An 18,274-nucleotide genomic window follows, 5' to 3' on the forward strand; every position below is an offset into this window, starting at 1 on the left:
TTAATTATTAAACGCTGCGCCTTTGCTTTGAAAAAAAGTGCTTTCACCACCGACATGACAGTAACCGACGAATTGGATGGTGGGTTTGGTTGGTAGATAAGGTTTGATGAGATATGATTATTTATATTATAGTAGATGAGATTATTTAATTTTTTATTTAGTAGTATTAATAAAGTGATCTAATTTTTTATTTAATTGTATGGATATAACTTGGATTGGGTTAGGTAAAATTTTACGAGACTTGTTTATTATATTTTTAATTTTTCATCAAAATAAAATCACGCAAGATCTTAACTAATTGCAATTAATACAACAATACAATTAACTCGTAAATTAGATAAAGGTTTAAAGGATAATATCATTTAAAATATGTTAATAAAAAAGTACATCTCCTCTAAACAACTGGAATATACCACATCAGTTAGGGTAAAACCTATTCAAAACATAGATAACTCCGTCTAATACTTTTTCGCTGATAGACTCATCTTACATCTAACAAAAATATTCTCTCTGATCATCCCATCCAACTTATCCTCCAACCAAATATCTCAAAAACCATCTAACTTTCTCTCCAAACAAATATCTAAATAAATAAATAATCATCTCCCATTCAATATATCCTCTAACCAGACACTACCTTCAGGTAGAGAGCGGGAGGCCATCGCTACGTGAGGCGCTCGCCCGTCGACATTCAAGAATCACAATGCTAGTCCACAAGGCACAATTATTCGTCTCAGATCCTTTTACAGCTGGGCACACGGCAGAAAAAAAGGATCACTGCATCCGTAGAGAGGAGAGACCACTCACGTCTGGTCAGTACACTATTTAGGGCTGATAACAAGCCAGCTCAGCTCGTTAGGGCTTGATTCGTTTGTCTTTTAGATACCGAGCTGGTTTGACTTGGCTCGTCAACCTAACGAGTAAAAATATTAGCTTAGCTCGGCTCGTTTGGCTTACGAAGGATTATCGGTGACATGAATAGAGGTTTGTGATGACGTCGAGTAGTCAAGGTGGATGAGAATCTAGGTTACCGACAGCACGGACGTCGTGAAACTATCTGTGATGTGAATATAGATATATGATGGCGTCGAGTAGCCAAGATGGATAAGGATCTAAATGACCAACGGCACAGATGTCGTGGACAGAGGACTGCTATAGACGGAGAATAGTGTTGTCGATTCATCGCTCATCGAGTCATCGACAGCTAGCGGCTTGACACCTCACAGTCCTCGCGCCCATGCCTCAAGCAGTCAAGCCCTTATCCTTAAGCCCTTATCCCTTAAGCACCGGTTGTGATAGCTACGGAAGAATATAAACAGGATGCTATGTTAGGGTTTCTAGGAGTAGGTAAATATTTGGTTATATAAATGAGCTACTGGGCTATCTGCTGACTCGTTTGGCTTGCGAGCTAATCACGAGCTAGTTTGCTATCTAAAGGAGCTAAAACTCTAATTCGGCTCGTTAAATTTTGATACGAGTCGAGCCGATCTGATCCAAACACGAGCTACGCTAGCTCATAAGCTTTAAGCTTTTTGTCCGGCACGGGCACTAACACCACCCAGCACCGACTCATCACCATCCATTACCATAACCATTACCAATGGCTCTCCTTCTCAATGGCTCTCTCTTATCTCCGTAGGCTCACAAGTCACAACATCAAATATACATACAAATGAAACGAAACTTTGGGGGGCAAGGGGATGAAGGAACAATGAGTAGGCCTCAAGCAGCAGCTGTGCTGCGGTCCTCCCAGTCCCCCCAACAAAACATAATCTGAAAATGGAGAAAGCCCAAGCTTGGAATGCACTGCTGCCCCGGCCCCAACGCAATGGTGTCCCGCTAACGACTACGTTTCCGCTTTGCTGTTGATCGCCAGCGTGAAGTATATCAGTATCATCGTCCCCACGCTCGACCTGTTAGGACAAGCAATATCCGATCAGACATCAGAAAGCAGCCACCTGCGATTGATGTTATCAACACGAAACAGAAAATCAGTTGTACTTCCATAGCTTCCTCAATCAATTCCATAAATAGTACTGTTAGGCCCTCTTGAACCTAGGATTCTCAAAACGTAGGAATAGAAAAAGCGTATGTTTAGAGTTGCCCGTCACTTGCAATCCTATAGGAATTCAGAACACGGGAATGTTTCTAATCGAGTGTTTGGATGAGGCGTAGGAAAAACATAAGAATTTGAGGAGAGATTGACACAAAGGAAACTTTCCAAGAGGTTGAACCTCTTGCTAGATTCCTCCAAAATTTGTACGGAACAAGCCATTCCATAGGAATTTTGGAGGATTTGTAGGAACACGATCCTTTGTTCTAAAGGGCTTCATAGGAAAGTTTCCTATAGGATTCAAATCCTCCAAAATTCCTCTATTTTTTCTATGTTCCAAAGGGGGCCTTAGTATATGGCAGTGAGATGAAATATCTATCATAAACAAAGTTACCGATAAACAAACTACCTCTTCGTACATTCAGCTATATGTTGGATCATGCATTCTGACTAGAACCCAGGCAACCAGGAAAAGAAATGCCAAACCTAAGTCATACACGAAATATTGTGGTTGTGGCGGACTATGATGATAAGTTCCTGGTAGTAAGGAAACATGTCACGTTCGTCAAGTGCAATAGATCTGGACAGACACAATGGCAGAAGCTGGACCGGTGGGAGCCAGATATCACACACATGACTTGGCATTTTCTCCCTGTATATTAACCCCACGATCTCCATCCCATGAAAGAGAGAATTTATGGCATAGAACCTATGCAACTAGTCTCAGATCAACAGGAAGAATCGCTGATGGAATAACATGACAACGCAAAGAAGAAGCCACTTACAATGTTGCAAACACGAGAAGAATTAGCCACTTACAGCGTTGCAAAGAAGAGAAGAGTTTTCCGAGGGTTAATAGATGTGAATCGATTAAATCTTTTGTTCCTTCCTTCCACAGAATCAATAAGAACAGGTGTGCAGGGAGTACAATGTGGAGCAACCAGGGCCTTGTTAGAAACTAGGGGCTGCTCCAATTGAGATGGCACAACTGCAGAGAATTGTATTCAAGAAAATCATAAGCACCAGCAGTTATGGCTGTTAAGTGCTGTCTGCAGTAGAGTAGAAAAAACAAGAAAAGAAAACTACAGGATTACATCCACAAATTAAAAACATATGCTAAAAGCAGGATAAGTTAGCTCGTTTGAAAGCCATAATATAGAAGTATAACTCGTTTTAACCTAGCAGTACCAAGACAACATTATGCTAGTTAAATGTATAGCTGTGGAAGGAGTTTGGCAGATCTCAGTTTGAAGGCTATAGGATATAGACATAGTCAATAGAAATCTTCTAGAAGAAAATGCAAAGCTATCTTACTTAGGACATCAATCCACTGCCAGTCAGGATGATGCTAGATACAGAGACAGAAATATCCAATATCAGCAGGTATATGATAAAGATTTTGTTTAACCAACCAATGCATCATTAAACAAAATGAGTCATCTCCCTAAATATAAAAAAAAGACAAAAAAAATGAGACTAAGAAACAACACCATCTTGTTACCTTTGATGATAAGTTTTTTGGCAAAGTCATCTTGATCCTGCTCTTCACCACCCCTCCTCTCCATGCGATTCGAACCCTTACGTGATAGGGCTCTCTGCAGGTGATAAATGAAGGGTTAAGAAATTAAAATAGCTGTTCTCTTTTTATGTTTTGAGAGTTAGAGAACATACTGTCATTTTTGGACTTCCAGAGCAGCATTTATCAGGTGGTTGAGGCAGACCTTCAATATCCAATACCACATTTGCAGTTTTGTCCATGCTTGTGACCTGGCTCTGTGACAAAGCCTGATCAATTCAATCAGACGTAAAAATATATATTCTCTTAGTCATAGGAGCATGAAATAAGATACCCCATCAGCTGGTACAATTATGTTATGGTATCATCTAATAATGCACCAAACAGATGAGTGCACTAATGTGCTTGACCTACCGCCATCAGGACAGTTTCCACTAAGCAACCACTATTTGCAGAGCTCAAACAGTACAGATTTAATTTAAACACCAGATCAGTGGTATTGTAAATCATGATTTCTCATAATGATTTCCCATCCACTAGCTCCCCGACAAACCAAAGTAATTAGTGCTTATTAGGTCCCTCCCCCCCCCCCCCCCCCCAGAATACACTTATTGGGTCCTCTCTTTTAGAAAGCTGGCCCAGGTACAAAAATGTTCGTCCTACCAATAAACACAACAAATACTAATCTGCAGTAAACCGTCCTCCATAAAAAGTTTTTTCCCTCAGAGAATAATATTGATGCAAACAAAGCGTCCACTACAACCAGAAAAAGGAAGCTACTAATGAATGAATGGACCTGATGCAGTCTTATGCTTCACAAACAGACAGCAGCTAGGATCTAAAAAATCTGCAGGTTTCCAACCGTTTACGATCCCATTTACGCAATGCAACGAGCAAAGGTGACAAGTTTATTGCAAGATTAATCACGAGAGAACGATCTGTTATTCTGCATTGGACACATGCTTTCAAGCTAAACTACAGGTATGTTAAAACAAAAGCTGCGCACAAGTTTGTTCTTTTGTTTTTGGAACAGACCTTTCTTGACACATTGCAACCAATGAGAATTCAGAAAAGAGGAGACAAGAAATGGGGCAGATCTTCGAGATACCTTCCCGCAGCCTTTTGCTCCCACCAGTTCCCTCAAGGTAGATAGAAACGTGAGTTTTGTCCAACTCCCAGTATGCAGCAGTCTTCTTGTTTTCCAAACCTGAAGAAGTAGGCCCAGAAGTTAGCCAACCAACCTTTTTACCAGCAACAAACACACAAAAAAAATTGGAAAATAAACTGAGAGTCTGCCGCGCAGCAAATAAATCTGCAATAAACCGAATGGACTGGGGTATACGTATCAGAAAGAAAGGTTTGGATTTTGAGGTTTCACAGCAATGGCAAGATTACGCAGAACGAAACGAACAAACCCATCCAAGCAATCAATGGCTTCCTTACCAGCAGGGCAGCCAAGGAAGAAGTCAATCCAAGTCCGGATGGATCTCCACTGCACGCAAATCCAGAGGCTGCCGCGGAAGGATGCCTGGGTTAGCCGTCAGCACGGAGGCGTGCTCGGCGCCGAGCGGTGGGCAGCCTACACGGGTTGGGGAAGGAACGAGTGCTTCTTCTTCCACCCCTCCCCGATCCAATGGCGCAATTTTATTGATGGATTCGAGAGGAGCAGAGCAGCAGAGGAGGTGGGAGCTGGAAGAGACGAAGAGTGGTAAGCGGCGGGGGGAAGGACCGAAGGAAGCGGTTTGGTTTAGCTCACGAGGCGTCGCGCTTTCGCCCCGGTCCCACGCAGCGGCAAAGCCCGTGCAGACCAGGTCCATGGACCGAGCCAAACAGCGGCGTCTCGTCGTAGTATTTTTTAAATAATATTATTTTAATAAATAATTGCAAAAATAGAAACCAAAAAAATAAATAACAGTAATAATAACTAGTCAGCACTCCATTTGCTTACTAGACTTGGAAGAGCACCTTTTGGCGCTTGGGTGGTCGATATTTCCACCTTTTTGCTTGTCGTAGCACTTTTTGGTATTTCCACGGCCGCCAAGAGGCCACATAGTATGTACTCAACTACAACTAAGTATGGTGTATTTTTTCATTTTATTTATGAATATGTCTGTCGGGTTTCTATTCTAAATTTTATACGTATTAAGTATTCTAAGTTCTTGAATAAAAAATATAACTCTTTACGTGTAGTTCTCAAAACTGTTAACTGATATATCAAAGTTAAAACTTCAAAAAGATGATTAAATAAAGCATGTATGTCACTAGTTGGTTGGCCGACATGCATCTCAGTAGATGATTAGCCGACAAGCCTATCGGGCTCTTAGAGGAGCGCGGATAATGTATATGGGTGTCGAGTCTAGAGACAAAAGGAGAGGCAACCGGTTGACACACCCAGAGCAAACTGTCATCGTCGACAAGCGGCGTTCCTGCCTTTACACTGCTCTTACATCAACTACTTGGTTACTTGTGTACTGTTACCACCCTAGTCAGCATTTCAACTGCCGATTGAACGTTATTTCTGCAATTTTCCTATTTCAGATCTATTTGTGCAATTTTCCATTAAAATATTATTGTTTTAAAAAAATCTCGTATCGCGCAGTCGTGCTTAAGGGTCCATGGGCAGGGCGCAGTACCCAAGCGGATGTGAGGGCAGCACCTGCAGGCGGGGTCGGTACGGGCGCGGCAACCGAGGTGGTCAGTGAGAGGGGAGAGTGGCGGTTTTGGCTGTGTGCGTGTCCTCTGCGGGGAGACTCCCGGGCCCGCTCCAGTCCTGCGCGCTACTGGCACACGGCCTTGCCGCAGCGAATAGCAACGGCCAAGAAACACGAGCGAGCGAGAGAGAAATTTTGGTCGTCTTCGGCGGCGTTGGCGGCACGCGACCGAACCGAGAAACGGTTGAGTAGTTCGGCTGGGAAAAAGCTGCTTTGGCTCACGGGAAACGGCCGTTTTTGACGACAAGTTTGTGCGGTTTGACGTGAGCCGACCATCCGATCGGAATCTTTGCCGTCGAGGTCGATCGCCTCTGTGGCTCTGTCATGTGCCAGATCGAAGTTCGACGAAGCGCTCGGAAAGCATTGCGATTGTGCCTGCATGCTCAGCTAGCTGCTAGCGGTTAGCTCGGCCGACCGACCACGCCCGCAACCATACGTGGCAGCAGTACAGAGACTCACGTAGCTCTTCAGGAGCTTTTGCAGGCAGCTGGCACGGGGGACGACGCACCGACGACGAACAGCACTCTTTTGGTCGCATGCATCATGCATGGTGTGATGTGGCCGACGTTCAGATGACACGATAGAAAGCTGGCGAGAAAGGCGCCTCGGACGGATCTCGCATGTACATCACGGCGCAGCGTCGCTCAATCACGGGCACGAGATGCCGAGCTCTGCGCCCCACCAACCGGCCCCGACCCACCTGCCCTACGGCCCTCCTCCATCCTCCCCTCCTTCGTGCCGCTCCGCCGGCCGTGTCCGTGAGCACTCTGCCATTAGATGGCAATCTTTGGCATGTAGTAGCTGTTTGGATCTCAGGCGTCCAAGGAGGAAGAACGCCGAACGAGGATCATGAACCACGTTTACGCTCATCAGTGGATCAGTTCGTGCAATTTTTATTGGTGCTCACATACATGCCGTTTGTACGTGACCGTGTAGTGGTTAGCAGTGCCAACCTTGGAGTTTGGAAGCTTGTGTGCGTGCTGTCCCCTTGATTCTAAAATCTTTGTAGAGAACAAACCGACCGAGGTGTAGTCGTGTTTGTAAGATCATCCTCAACCATATTCTTTTTATTTTGTTCCCTTTTCGATTCCCTTCCCTGTTCCCATTAGGGATGTCAACGGGGTCCTGATTCCCGTTCCTCGACAGGGAATTCCTCTATTAAGGGATGGGGATGAGACCAATTTTCTCCCTGCGGGGGTTTAATGAGGGAAAATTCTCCCTCGTCGGGTATGGCGGGGGCGAGGACGGTTTCCTGTCCCTCGTCCCTGTTTCCCCGCGGGGATAATTCCTCGAAATATTTAAACTCTCCATGGCCCATATATGCAAGAAACGGCTCAACTAAAATCCAACTCACCAAAGTCCGTCAGCCAGCAGGCCCTTCATCGGGTATATTTCCCCGCGCGGGGACGTGGATCGGAGAATTTTCTCCCCCGCGAGCGGGGACGGGGACGGGGACGAGGAAAATTTCCTCCAATCGGGACGGGGATGGTTACCCATTCCCCGCGGGGAATTTTCCCGTTGACATCCCTAGTTCCAATTCTCTTTATTTTCTCTCATCTCCAACAGCTTCACTTCGAGAGGAATCGCGAAGCGAAAGGAGAGAGAATCCCGTCCTGAAAGGAATAACTCTGAGAATTCCGTGATAAAAAAAATCGTAAAAGAAAATCGTTGGAGCACTTACGGGAATCTCAAGCACCGTGCTCAGATCGGCCAGACCGGGTCCTCTGCCTTGCCATCTTATCTCTTGCAGTACGTGTCTGGTGTCTGGATGCACGCAGGCAGCACGGTCGAGCAGCATTACGCGTTTCTTTCAACTTGCCGAAATCCAGCTGCTCTGTCGGCGCGTGAAGCTGAACACAGATCACAACAACTTTGTGTGGTCCGTTTAATGTGAATTAGATTGTAAAGCTCCATAACCATATGTATGAACTCTGCTTGGCTCCTTACGGCATTGTTCGGATCGGGGCGATTCAGACCAAGCTCATGGTTTAGTTCGAATAAAAAAAAGAGCTCCGAACAGTTTTATCTTGTTTTTTCCAATTAAAAATTCACAGAGCGGACCTGCTAAGTGGGACCTAATTTGATTCCGGCTGATTGAATTACCGAGTACTCCACTCACGGGCTGGCGCCATTTTGGCCTAGAAATTTCGGCTGGTTAGTGAGGCCAGGCAGCAGAATTCCACTTCCCGGTGTAATCCAGGACCAGCACAGCAGAATGCCTATGTTGGCTTGTTGCAGCCAAGGTCCAAGCTCCTCTGCCAAGTGCATGTTCTCCTGCGTTCCTTATTTGATTTGCTGGAAAAAAATTCCGATTTGTCCTGCGTTTCGGTGTAGTCCAGGGCCAACACAGCAGAAATGCAGAATGCCTTTGTTGGCTTGTCGCAGGCAAGGTCCAAACAACTCTGCCAGGTGCATGTTCACCTGCGTTCCTCGTTTGATTTGCTGGCGACGTCCCTGTGATCACACTTAAAGCTGTGCTAAGTACAAAACATGTGGGTTAATTAGCATTAACCACCGCTGGCCTGCCCGGCCCGTAGTTAATTAAATCTTGATCACAGTACCATATACTCCGTACTCGGCAGTTGGCGAGGCTTTAACCTCTTGTGTGATCACAAGCGCCGTTCTCCGTACAGGGGCAGTAAACATTCTTCGACCCTTGATGCGTCTTGACAGCAAGTAAACTTTCAAAAGGAAAAGAAAATACTCTTGGCAGCAGTTGGAGTATCCATTTCTATTGCAAAAACATGCTTACAATCTAACAAAAGCAAAATATTATGAAATTATTTAGCAAGGGAAATCTGCATATACCAGTTGTACTGAGGAACTGAGCTAGGGAGGGGCATACATAACAGAAAAATACATAATTCTTCCCAGGTATATTCACGCTAATATAACATAGAGGCGGTGGGTTAAATGATATATAAACGATAAATACTTTATTAATTCTTCCCATGTGAATAGACAGATGATATATAAAGTATTTACTGTCATGAACAGTTACTAATTTTGTATTTCTAAAACTATCAAGGTATCATGAGTAACACTAAAGGCATCATGATGCTGAAGGTAGTTCTAATAACCGCCGGACAACATCTGCCTAATCTTTTCAGCTAAGAGCTAACCCATCTTGAGTAGGAATCAAGCAATTCTAGATAGTGCGGTGAAACATTTGCACACAAGCGCCAACCTTGAGACTGAGAAGAGCAGCACGGGACATTCTTCAAGGATGAACTTCATTCCCCCCTTTTATTCTGAGGCTGTTCACTTTCACCGTTGTCAAGACACACAGCGTATCAAAGAGCCTATCAATCATCTGAATATACGCAGCTCTCCAAGTCCTCGCAAAAAACAGTGTACTCAAGAACATCAGAAGCCCAGAAGCAAATCCTACTTCCACCATGATGTACATGACCTGCTTTGCAGTATCTGTGTCATGACGTTGTTCATTAATTGATAGCAACACCTCATAGCAGGAGGAATTCCGAAGAAGGCAGAGGGCAGAATTCCCCACAAAATCGTCATTTGAAAAAGTGGAGAATTGACCTCCTGTGGGGATATCACCAGCCAAATTGTTGTACGACACATCAAACTTGGAGAGAAAATTCAGCTTTGTTAGTGATGATGGTATGCTCCCATTGAGATCATTGTCGGCCAAATTCAGCACTTCCAAGCTACACATGCCTGACAACTCATGAGGAATTGGCCCAGAGAAGCTGTTCCAGCTTAAGTCCAGCACAAGAAGCTTCACAAGATGACCAAATCCCGGCAAGACTGGCCCAACCAACAAGTTGCTAGAGAGGATCAGCGACGGTGGGAAGCTGCTGACTTGGTTGTACTGCAAGACTTTGCCAGTTAAATTCTTCTTGATGAATAGTGGGAGGTCCTCTGTTGACGACTGCTCACTTGAGCCATTAATTGAAATAAGGCTCCTCATCTGAGTAAAGCTTTCGGGGAGCTCCCCGCTGAAAGAATTGTTTGACAGGTCAATGTAGAAAAGATTGTTCAGACTCCCTAACCATGGCGGGATATTCCCATTTAACTTGTTCCATGAAATGTCCAGCACACTGAGGCTCTCCAAGTTCCGCAGCCAAGGCGGAATTATGCCTGAGAGTAAACAGTTTGCCAGGACAAGCACCTGCATGCTCCTGAACCCATTGATACCATCCACTGGCATTGTCTCACCACCACGGAAATTCCTGGTGAGCACCAAACTCATCAGGTTGGGCAGGTGCTGCAAGACTTGCAATGCCGACGACAGGTTGGTGAAGCCATTCCCTGTCAGTGAGAGGTATGACAGGGATCTCAAATCCTTGAAGCCCTCTGGAATCTCCCCCACAAGTTTGTTCCTTGCAAGGTTCAGCATCCTCAACTCGGTGCAATCCGTGATGCCAGGAGGTATAGCACCACTCAGATTGTTGGTTCCAGCATCAAAAGTGTTCAGCCTTGGCAGCAAGTTGAAGTCAATAGCAATCTCACCAGACAGCGAGTTGTTCCTTAGGCTGATTACCCTCAGCATTGGGCACCTCGACAGGGAAGCAGGCAATTCGCCACTGAACCCGTTGGAGGCCAAGTTTATGGACTCCAGCCTCCTCATACCTCCAAACACATCAGGGATGGAGCCGGTGAACCAGTTACAGGACAGGTCAAGCTGCACAAGCTGAGAGAGGTTACCAAGGGAATTGCCGAGGTTACCGGATAGCTGATTTTCCTGTAAGCTCAGCCTCCTCAATTTCTGCATCGTGTAAAGGTCGTCGGGGATGCTCCCAGTCAAGCCATTGGCATCGAGAGAGAGGTCGGCGAGAGCCTTGCACAGGCTAAAGCCGCCGGGGACCTCACCGGAGAACGCATTCCCCGAGAACCGCAGAACCTCGACCGGCGCAACACAGAGCGCGGTTGCGTTGATGCCACCGGTGAAGGCGTTGCCGGAGACATCAAGAATCGTCAGGTTCACCGCGCCGGGGAAAGCAGGGTGCAACCCGTTGAAGGCATTGAAGGATATGTTGACCACCTCGATGGCCGGGAAGCCGAAGTCGCTCGCTGGGAACGGGCCGGAGAGCCCGTTCGCGCTCAGATCGAGCACCCGCAGCCTCGCGAGCCGGCCGAGCTCCGCCGGCGCCGGGCCACGAAGCGAGTTCCGGGAGAGGTTTAGCGTCGCGAGGCCATCGAGGGAGGAGACCGAGGAGGAGATGCCGCCATGGAGGCTCTTGTTGGAGAGATCCAACCCGACCACCCTGCCAAGATCGCAGGTGACGCCGGTCCAGGAACAGCAGGCGGCGGCGTCGGCACCCCATCCCACAAGCCCGGCGCCCTTCCTGTCCAAGGCATTGGAGAAAGCAAGGAGGGCCTTCAGGTCAGTGGGGTGGCACGTCTGGTTCAGGGATTGGGCGCCATGGACGTGGAGCAGAACGGATATGAGCAAGAAGTGGAACAACCAGCAGCAGTCTCCCATCTCCGGCGGGAGGTGGCGGCGGGATCGGGAAAGGGGTCTCTTTTCCAGCAGGGCATGAAAAACTGCAAGGTCCCGACGAGGAATTCTTGCCAAAACTCACACCACCTTGCGAAGTTGCATGAAGAACACGCATGCTCAGCACTGATCACAAAGAGAAATTGTTGCAAGAACAAAAGAAGCAAGACCTCTCTCGCGCTGAATCGCTAGATTTTGGGACGCAGAAGTGCAGAACGAGACGAGGACATCAGAGGAGCTAGAGGGGGAAAGTCAGAAGAAGAAAGAGACGGGTCGGTTTTGACTCCAATGCGCTCAGCGGTGCGGGCTGGATTTGTTTATCGGAATCGGATCTCTGACTTCACCCAGTCAGGTGACTTCGAACCTCTGTAGACCGTTGGATCATGGATGGATGGATCAGATGTACTGCTACAGTGTAACAGAAACAGTAATGTGTACAGCAAATTAACGGAAATGTTGCTACAGTATTTGTTCACTCGTGACTTCATCCCCTGAAGTCAGGGGATCCGGATCCTTGTTTATCACCCTTTCTCTCCCTCTGCTTGCCTTTCTTTATTCAGAGATTCATTTCCATTTTATTTTCTTTCCTTTCTCTCTCCTCATACTTTCTCGTGTCCTCTCCCTCACTTGGAGCGCACCGGTCTTAGTTGTATTGGAGTGATTAATAAAAAAATCATGCATTATGTGAGAAAATTAATAAATAGATAAATATTAAATGAGAGAGATAAATAACTGAGATAGATGGTACGTACGTAACATATTGCAGAGTTATATTTCCCGTAACATGCTTGGAACACAGCCAGTCAGGGGTTAAAGGGATTAGAATTCAACACACCTCTGTATTATACAGAGGATTTATAGGTTCCAAAGGAGCTGACCGAGCCCTAGCAAATTCTAACAACCACGTCTAACTAATCTCCCTAACTGACGCTAACAAACTCTAACAACCACGTTTAACTAATCTCCCTAACTGACGCGCACGAGCAGAGTACTAGGCGCGAGAATAGCTGGTGAACTGGAAGGCGACAATAGCGCTAACAGAACCAACAACATCGCTAACAAGGCGCACTAGCCACTAGGAAATGCAGTTCCTGGGACTGAAGGTTCTCTCCAGAAAAGTTTGCCGAGACGGAGACATTTAATGATTTAACACCGGAACTGATGGAAGACTTGCTCACCTGTATAAAGGAGAATTGGCCCATTCAACATATTGCTATTAAGATCAAGGAACTCCAATTCTGAAAGATGAATGGGGTCTTAGAAAGGGACTGAAACTTGTAGTGAATTGTTAGAGAGCTCAAGGTGCTGAGGACGATCCAACTGAGCCAAAGAAACATAGACAGTACCATGTAAACCGTAACCAGAAAGATCCAGTCCTACCATCCTTATTACAATTGTTGTTGTAGAAATCATCATGACGCCTGACAAATGACAGCAGTCTAATGATGAAGGCACATGACTCCACCCAGGAACACCACTTTCAAAATGATCAGCAGAATCACTGAGGACAGTGTAATCGTTAGTGTTCCATGCGTGATTCCTCAAAGATATTACAGTGGCATGTAGGCATGTAGCAACAGGAAGAAGAAGCAAAAATACCTGAGTAGACCAAACCGGTTGGCAGTTGCCTCAGCTAGTATCCATGTCAACAAAGCCTGATAAAAGGAACAAATTTGAGAAGTGGTCTGGGAAAGGTGGCACTTACAGAAAACAAATCATATGCATATAGGCTATAGCATGCGGTAAAGTATGTTCCCTGCATAATATTGTACAAAAATCTGTTCATTTTCTGTAATGCAAGGTGCACCTACCAAAATGGGTCCAAAAGACCAAAAGCGCCCATGTTCACAAAATCCTTGTCAGGACAATTCAAAAGTTCAAATTATGTTCTTCTTCCCCAGTGAATTGCAATCAAACTGTCGGAGTCAGGTAAGCAGTTCTCGGATCTCAACTGCCCTAATACAGTCTATAGACATAATAACAAGTTTAATTGATTTCTTTTCGGTTGCTGGTCTTGAAATCAATGGCCATGTTTACATTCAGTATCCACTCTCCTATTCTTAAATATGAGCGAGGCATGTGTCCGAAATAGACCTAGCCAAAATGGTTTGCCTTTTTTTTATGAAAACCATTCATTCCTGGTGTTTCCTCAGAGTTGTAATTCTTAATCTTAACTATAGCATGAAGAGAGCAATGATGGATTTTTGTGATAAGCAAATTAGAGGAAATGTCTTTTTTTCCTATCAAAACCGTCCCTTCCTAGTATTTCCCAGAGTTGCTGTGTTCATATCCTTGTAATGATTCCTTGGTAAAAAGAATGAGCAGAAGCATACTACAGTGTTAAATTAGCAACTTGATGGATCAATGTGGTTAGACTATATGAACTTACTAAATTAAAAAAAAGAATCATGTTGTTGTCTAAAATAAGTCAATAAAATCAAAGTCTAAATGCTATGCTTGCACCAACAAAGGAAGGAACGGATCATACTTCAGACACCTTACATGATAGGAAGGCTTGACTGGGACAGGCTGTTCTGGAGCCTCACATGATCCTCAATTAAGACTTAAACTTGTCGAGATATGTTCAGCGATGTCTTGCCCTATAATCTTCAATGTGTATTCAATTAATGTCTTCGACAGAGGCAGCCGCCAATTCTGAAAGATATTTGACCTTTAAAGTCAAGAACTGCTGGGTAAAACATAAACTCAACAAGCAACATAGAGCATTTAGCTATATCGGTCCTATAAAAATTTAATAGCTAGAAATTATGTTACTGATGACAGAGAGACTGAAACTGTTATGTGCTGGAAATACTGTTCACAATCTCGGACATTAGTTGTCGTACTGTAGCAGTGGTGTCGCTGTAGTGGCGCTCACACTGTAGCAGCAGGTTAGGGATGAGACTAGTTGTTAGGGATCATATTCGATTAGTTAGAGTTAAGATCTATTAGTTAGTTTTAGAGATAAAATTTGTTAGTTTAGATTGTTAGAGCCAGCACCTATATAAAGGAGGGTGCAACACCCTTTGTAATAAAGCAAGAAGAATAGATGTAGTTCCTAGTCCTTTATACAGTCTCCCCTAATATGTTGTCTCCTCAATCTATGATCTAATCCCTTCCCCAATAGCCGATGTCATCCGAATATCCTCCCAGCAGATGTTTAACTTAACAGAAACAGAAGCAAACAGGCACACTAATGCAGTAGACATTTAGAACACAGGCTCAACCTTGCTTTTCATAAGCATACCTGACCAAATGTTGGCTAGTTTTTTTCTCGAACAAAATTCTGGCTAGTTTGATTGAGTAACTGATATGCAACTTCCCATTTTATCTCTTATGCTCCTTTTTGTAAGCAAATCTGAGCAATCGTTGGCAGGTCGATCAAGTATTTGAAATGTAACTTCTCATTTTATTTCTTATGCTCAATATCTTATATATACATCAGCTTTCTTGGTGCGACACAGGAAAGCATGCCAAGTCCTATTAACTGAAATCAGTTCATGGCAAGTTAGCCATTTGACAACAACTCAATTTCACAACCATCCAGCAATTTCATGTTTCCCTTTATTCTCAGCAACTCGTCACGACAATCATTTATCTGAGTGTGGCATTCATCATCTGCAGAGAACACATGGACCGTATTTTTAATCTCAATCCAGCTCAGCCCAGGCTCCTTTTCAATCATCAGCCCTCTGATCCTTTTCCTAATTACAGCCACATCATCCCATTTTCCTACAGAGGCATAAAGGTTAGATAGCAGTATATGCGTCGAGATATCATCTGGGTCCTGTTCCAGTGCCTGTTCAGCAGCATGAACACCAATGGACAAATCTTTAAATGTCACACAGGAGCTTAGCAGAATTCTCCATAGCTCAGGATATCTCTTGGCAGAAGGGGATTTATTAATTAAATCAACTGCTTCCTCCAATAAACCCGCCCTACTTAACAAACTCACCATGCTAGTATAGTGTTTGAACCCTGGCACAATACCGTCAGTCATCATACAAAACCAATAAAACTTCCCTTTCTCAACCAGTCCGCAGTGGCTACAAGCAGAAAGGAGGGAGATGTAAGTTACATGGTCAGGTTGCAGCCCATCACGAATCATCTCACCAAGTAATTTGAATGCCATTTCAGAATCCCCGTGATTGCCATATTCTCCTATCATAGAATTCCAGCACTTCAAATCTGGTTTCATTATGGTGCAGAACAATGAATAGGCACCTCTGAGAGCACCATTTTTTGCGTACATGTCAATAAGGCTTCCAGAGACAAATATTTTTTTCATAACCACTTTTTACCGCTTGCGCATGCAGCATTTCCCCTGGCTTAAGGTCTGCAAGATCTGCTGTGGGATTCAAAGCACTGCTAAGAGAGAAGTTATCTACCATGTGCCCTTCCTCCAGCATGCTAGTAAAGTCCTTCAGGGCCAATTCTCCTTCACCTAGTGCAGAATGGCCAGCAACCATCTCGGTCCACATGATTACATCTTTCACCGTAATGGAACCAAACAAAATCTGAGCAGAGCCTGGTTCCTCATTTGTGAAATACATATTGATCAGTGTATAACCTACAAAGACGCTGCTCTCCAACCCAGCTTTGATCACTTCGGCATGAAGCGGCTTGCCACTACACTTTGCTGGTAAACCAGCAACAGCAGACACCACAGCTGCAAATGTGTACTCATCAGGAGCAAGCAGTTCACAGAAAGGCGCAGCCTTGAGCTGCACAAAGGCATCCATAGCGCTCCATCCATCCCCGATGCCAGAAAACCCAGCGATTATAGTATTCCATGACACCAAGTCTGGTGTCTTAATCCTCTCAAATACGCAGTGTAGTGTCCATATCACCACAGCAGCAGTACATGTCCAGCAGAGCATTCTGCAGTGGCAAATCAGGATCGAGCTCCTCTGATTTCACCACCCATCCATGGAGTGTGCGCCCATGGTACGAGTCCCCTGCATACCCGCACCCACTCAGCACCGACGAAAGTGTGCTCTCTGTGGGTGCCAGCCCAACCCTCACCATCCGGCAGAATTTCCCAAGTGCGCGATCAAGATAGCCATACCGCACGTTGCAGTGCATCACGCAGTTCCACGCCACCACATCCCGCGTTGTCATTTCGTCGAACACCTGGTTGGCATTCCACGGCGACCCGCACGTTGAGTACATCTGCAACAGCGCGGTCGCACAATGTCGCTGGCGAGGAAACCCAGCGAGGCGGCCTTCGAGTGCGCGGCGGCGCCTGCGCGACCGTCGCGCAGCGCACCGGTGGCGCGGAGGACGGCGCAGAGGCTGGGAGCGGTGGGACGGAGACCGGACGCGTACAGGCCGCGGAAGAGCCGGAAAGCGTGCGGCGCGTGCCTCGGGGTGCGGGAGAGAGCGGAGAGGACGGTGTTGTAAGACACGACAGAGGGGCACGGCGTGGAGCGGAGGAGGGCGAGGGCGTCGGGGAGAGCGGAGAGGCGGGAGTAGAGGGAGAGCAGCTGGTTAACGAGGAAGGTTGTGGGGGTGGGCGCGGAGGGCAGGGAGGAGACAACGAGGAGCGCGTGCAACGCGCGCGCGCGGCGGAGGACGGCGCGCGGCGGGTAGCGGGAGCGGAACAGCGCCCCGGCCGCCGCGGCGAGTGCCGGCTCAAGAGTGTAGAGGCCGAGGCGCGACGACGACATAGAGCGGCACGCGCTGGCGAAGTGGTCGCAGGCTCGCAGCCGCAAGCCCGCAACCAATAAAAGGGAAGTGGAGGGACGCCACCGCACAGCCCCGAAAATTCAAAACTCGAGAGCTGCTGCCGCTGCTTCCAGAGAGAGCTCCGATCGCAACCAACCACGGAACCACCCCGTGGCCATGGAGGCGACGTCATGGGCGAACCTCCCCGCCAGCCTCTTCCGCCGCCTCCCCTCCACCACCGACGTGGATTATCGTAATAATCAACGACGTGGATTCTTTTCTTTTTCTGAATTTAGCTATGTATTAATTGTCTTTGATATGTACTTTTTATTTCATCTAAACCATTAGATAATCATAACAATAAATAATGTAATTTTTTATTAATATGGTAATTTCTAGCTCATCGAATATGGTGGCTCGATTTAGCTCATCGAAGTGGTAATTTTTTTTCTAGCTTTAGCTCATGCCTTGTCAAAGACTGAGTAGGCAACATGGTTGTTGGTAGCGAGAAGACTCGAGTCTCTGACAACTAACAGATATCGATGCACGTTTTTGTCTAATCATCTTATTAGCATCAGTAGTGGATGAGGGTTCTCCGCCGGATGGTATGTATGGCAGCCGTCATAGCTTGACATATGGTGGATCTGCTCCTGAATGGGAGGCGAGCAAGGAGAGACTGATATATTGGTGGTAGTGGGTAGGGTTCTGGGATCAACGGTAAGGGTTTTGAGGTGGGCAAATGCGAGGAAATGAGGGTATAAGGAGTAAATGGTTGTGGCGATCGTGGCATGCGAACCACGGATTGGAGTGTCTAGCGCGACGGAGGGGATGAAGCGGTGGCGGGGCTACGCATGGGTATCGGG

General features: G+C 46.0%; 2 protein-coding genes and 1 long non-coding RNA gene across 7 annotated transcripts; all 3 read right to left on the reverse strand.

The window, feature by feature from the left end:
• Nucleotides 1-1,536: 1,536 nt before the first annotated feature.
• LOC133925224 (uncharacterized) lies at nt 1,537-5,293 on the reverse strand. 4 transcript variants are annotated; one of them, XM_062371119.1, is made up of 6 exons: nt 5,013-5,293; nt 4,678-4,776; nt 3,725-3,820; nt 3,555-3,648; nt 2,873-3,041; nt 1,537-1,913 (listed from the first exon to the last, which is right to left on the reverse strand). In XM_062371119.1, the coding sequence occupies exons 3-6, from the start codon at nt 3,809-3,811 to the stop codon at nt 1,847-1,849; spliced, it is 417 nt and encodes a 138-aa protein (XP_062227103.1). In that variant the 5' UTR covers nt 3,812-3,820; nt 4,678-4,776; nt 5,013-5,293; the 3' UTR covers nt 1,537-1,846. The 4 variants fall into 4 exon arrangements, with proteins under 4 accessions (XP_062227103.1, XP_062227102.1, XP_062227101.1 ...); XM_062371118.1 differs by having other exon boundaries at nt 1,539-1,913; nt 3,725-3,826; XM_062371117.1 differs by having other exon boundaries at nt 1,539-1,913; nt 3,725-3,838.
• Nucleotides 5,294-9,194: 3,901 nt separating this feature from the next.
• LOC133925225 (phytosulfokine receptor 1-like) lies at nt 9,195-12,110 on the reverse strand. Its single transcript, XM_062371121.1, has one exon. It carries the CDS (start codon nt 11,727-11,729, stop codon nt 9,501-9,503), a length of 2,229 nt encoding a protein of 742 aa, XP_062227105.1. The 5' UTR covers nt 11,730-12,110; the 3' UTR covers nt 9,195-9,500.
• A 165-nt stretch (nt 12,111-12,275) lies between these two features.
• On the reverse strand, nt 12,276-17,664 carry LOC133925226 (uncharacterized). Of its 2 annotated transcripts, XR_009910920.1 has the most exons (5): nt 14,992-17,664; nt 14,247-14,399; nt 13,344-13,399; nt 13,125-13,245; nt 12,276-12,922 (listed from the first exon to the last, which is right to left on the reverse strand). It is a non-coding gene; the product is annotated as an uncharacterized LOC133925226 (long non-coding RNA). The 2 variants fall into 2 exon arrangements; XR_009910919.1 differs by having other exon boundaries at nt 12,276-13,245.
• Between the last annotated feature and the right edge of the window lie 610 nt (nt 17,665-18,274).

This window comes from Phragmites australis, chromosome 7 (assembly GCF_958298935.1).
Source record: "Phragmites australis chromosome 7, lpPhrAust1.1, whole genome shotgun sequence".
In the NCBI taxonomy this organism is placed as follows: Eukaryota; Viridiplantae; Streptophyta; class Magnoliopsida; order Poales; family Poaceae; genus Phragmites; species Phragmites australis.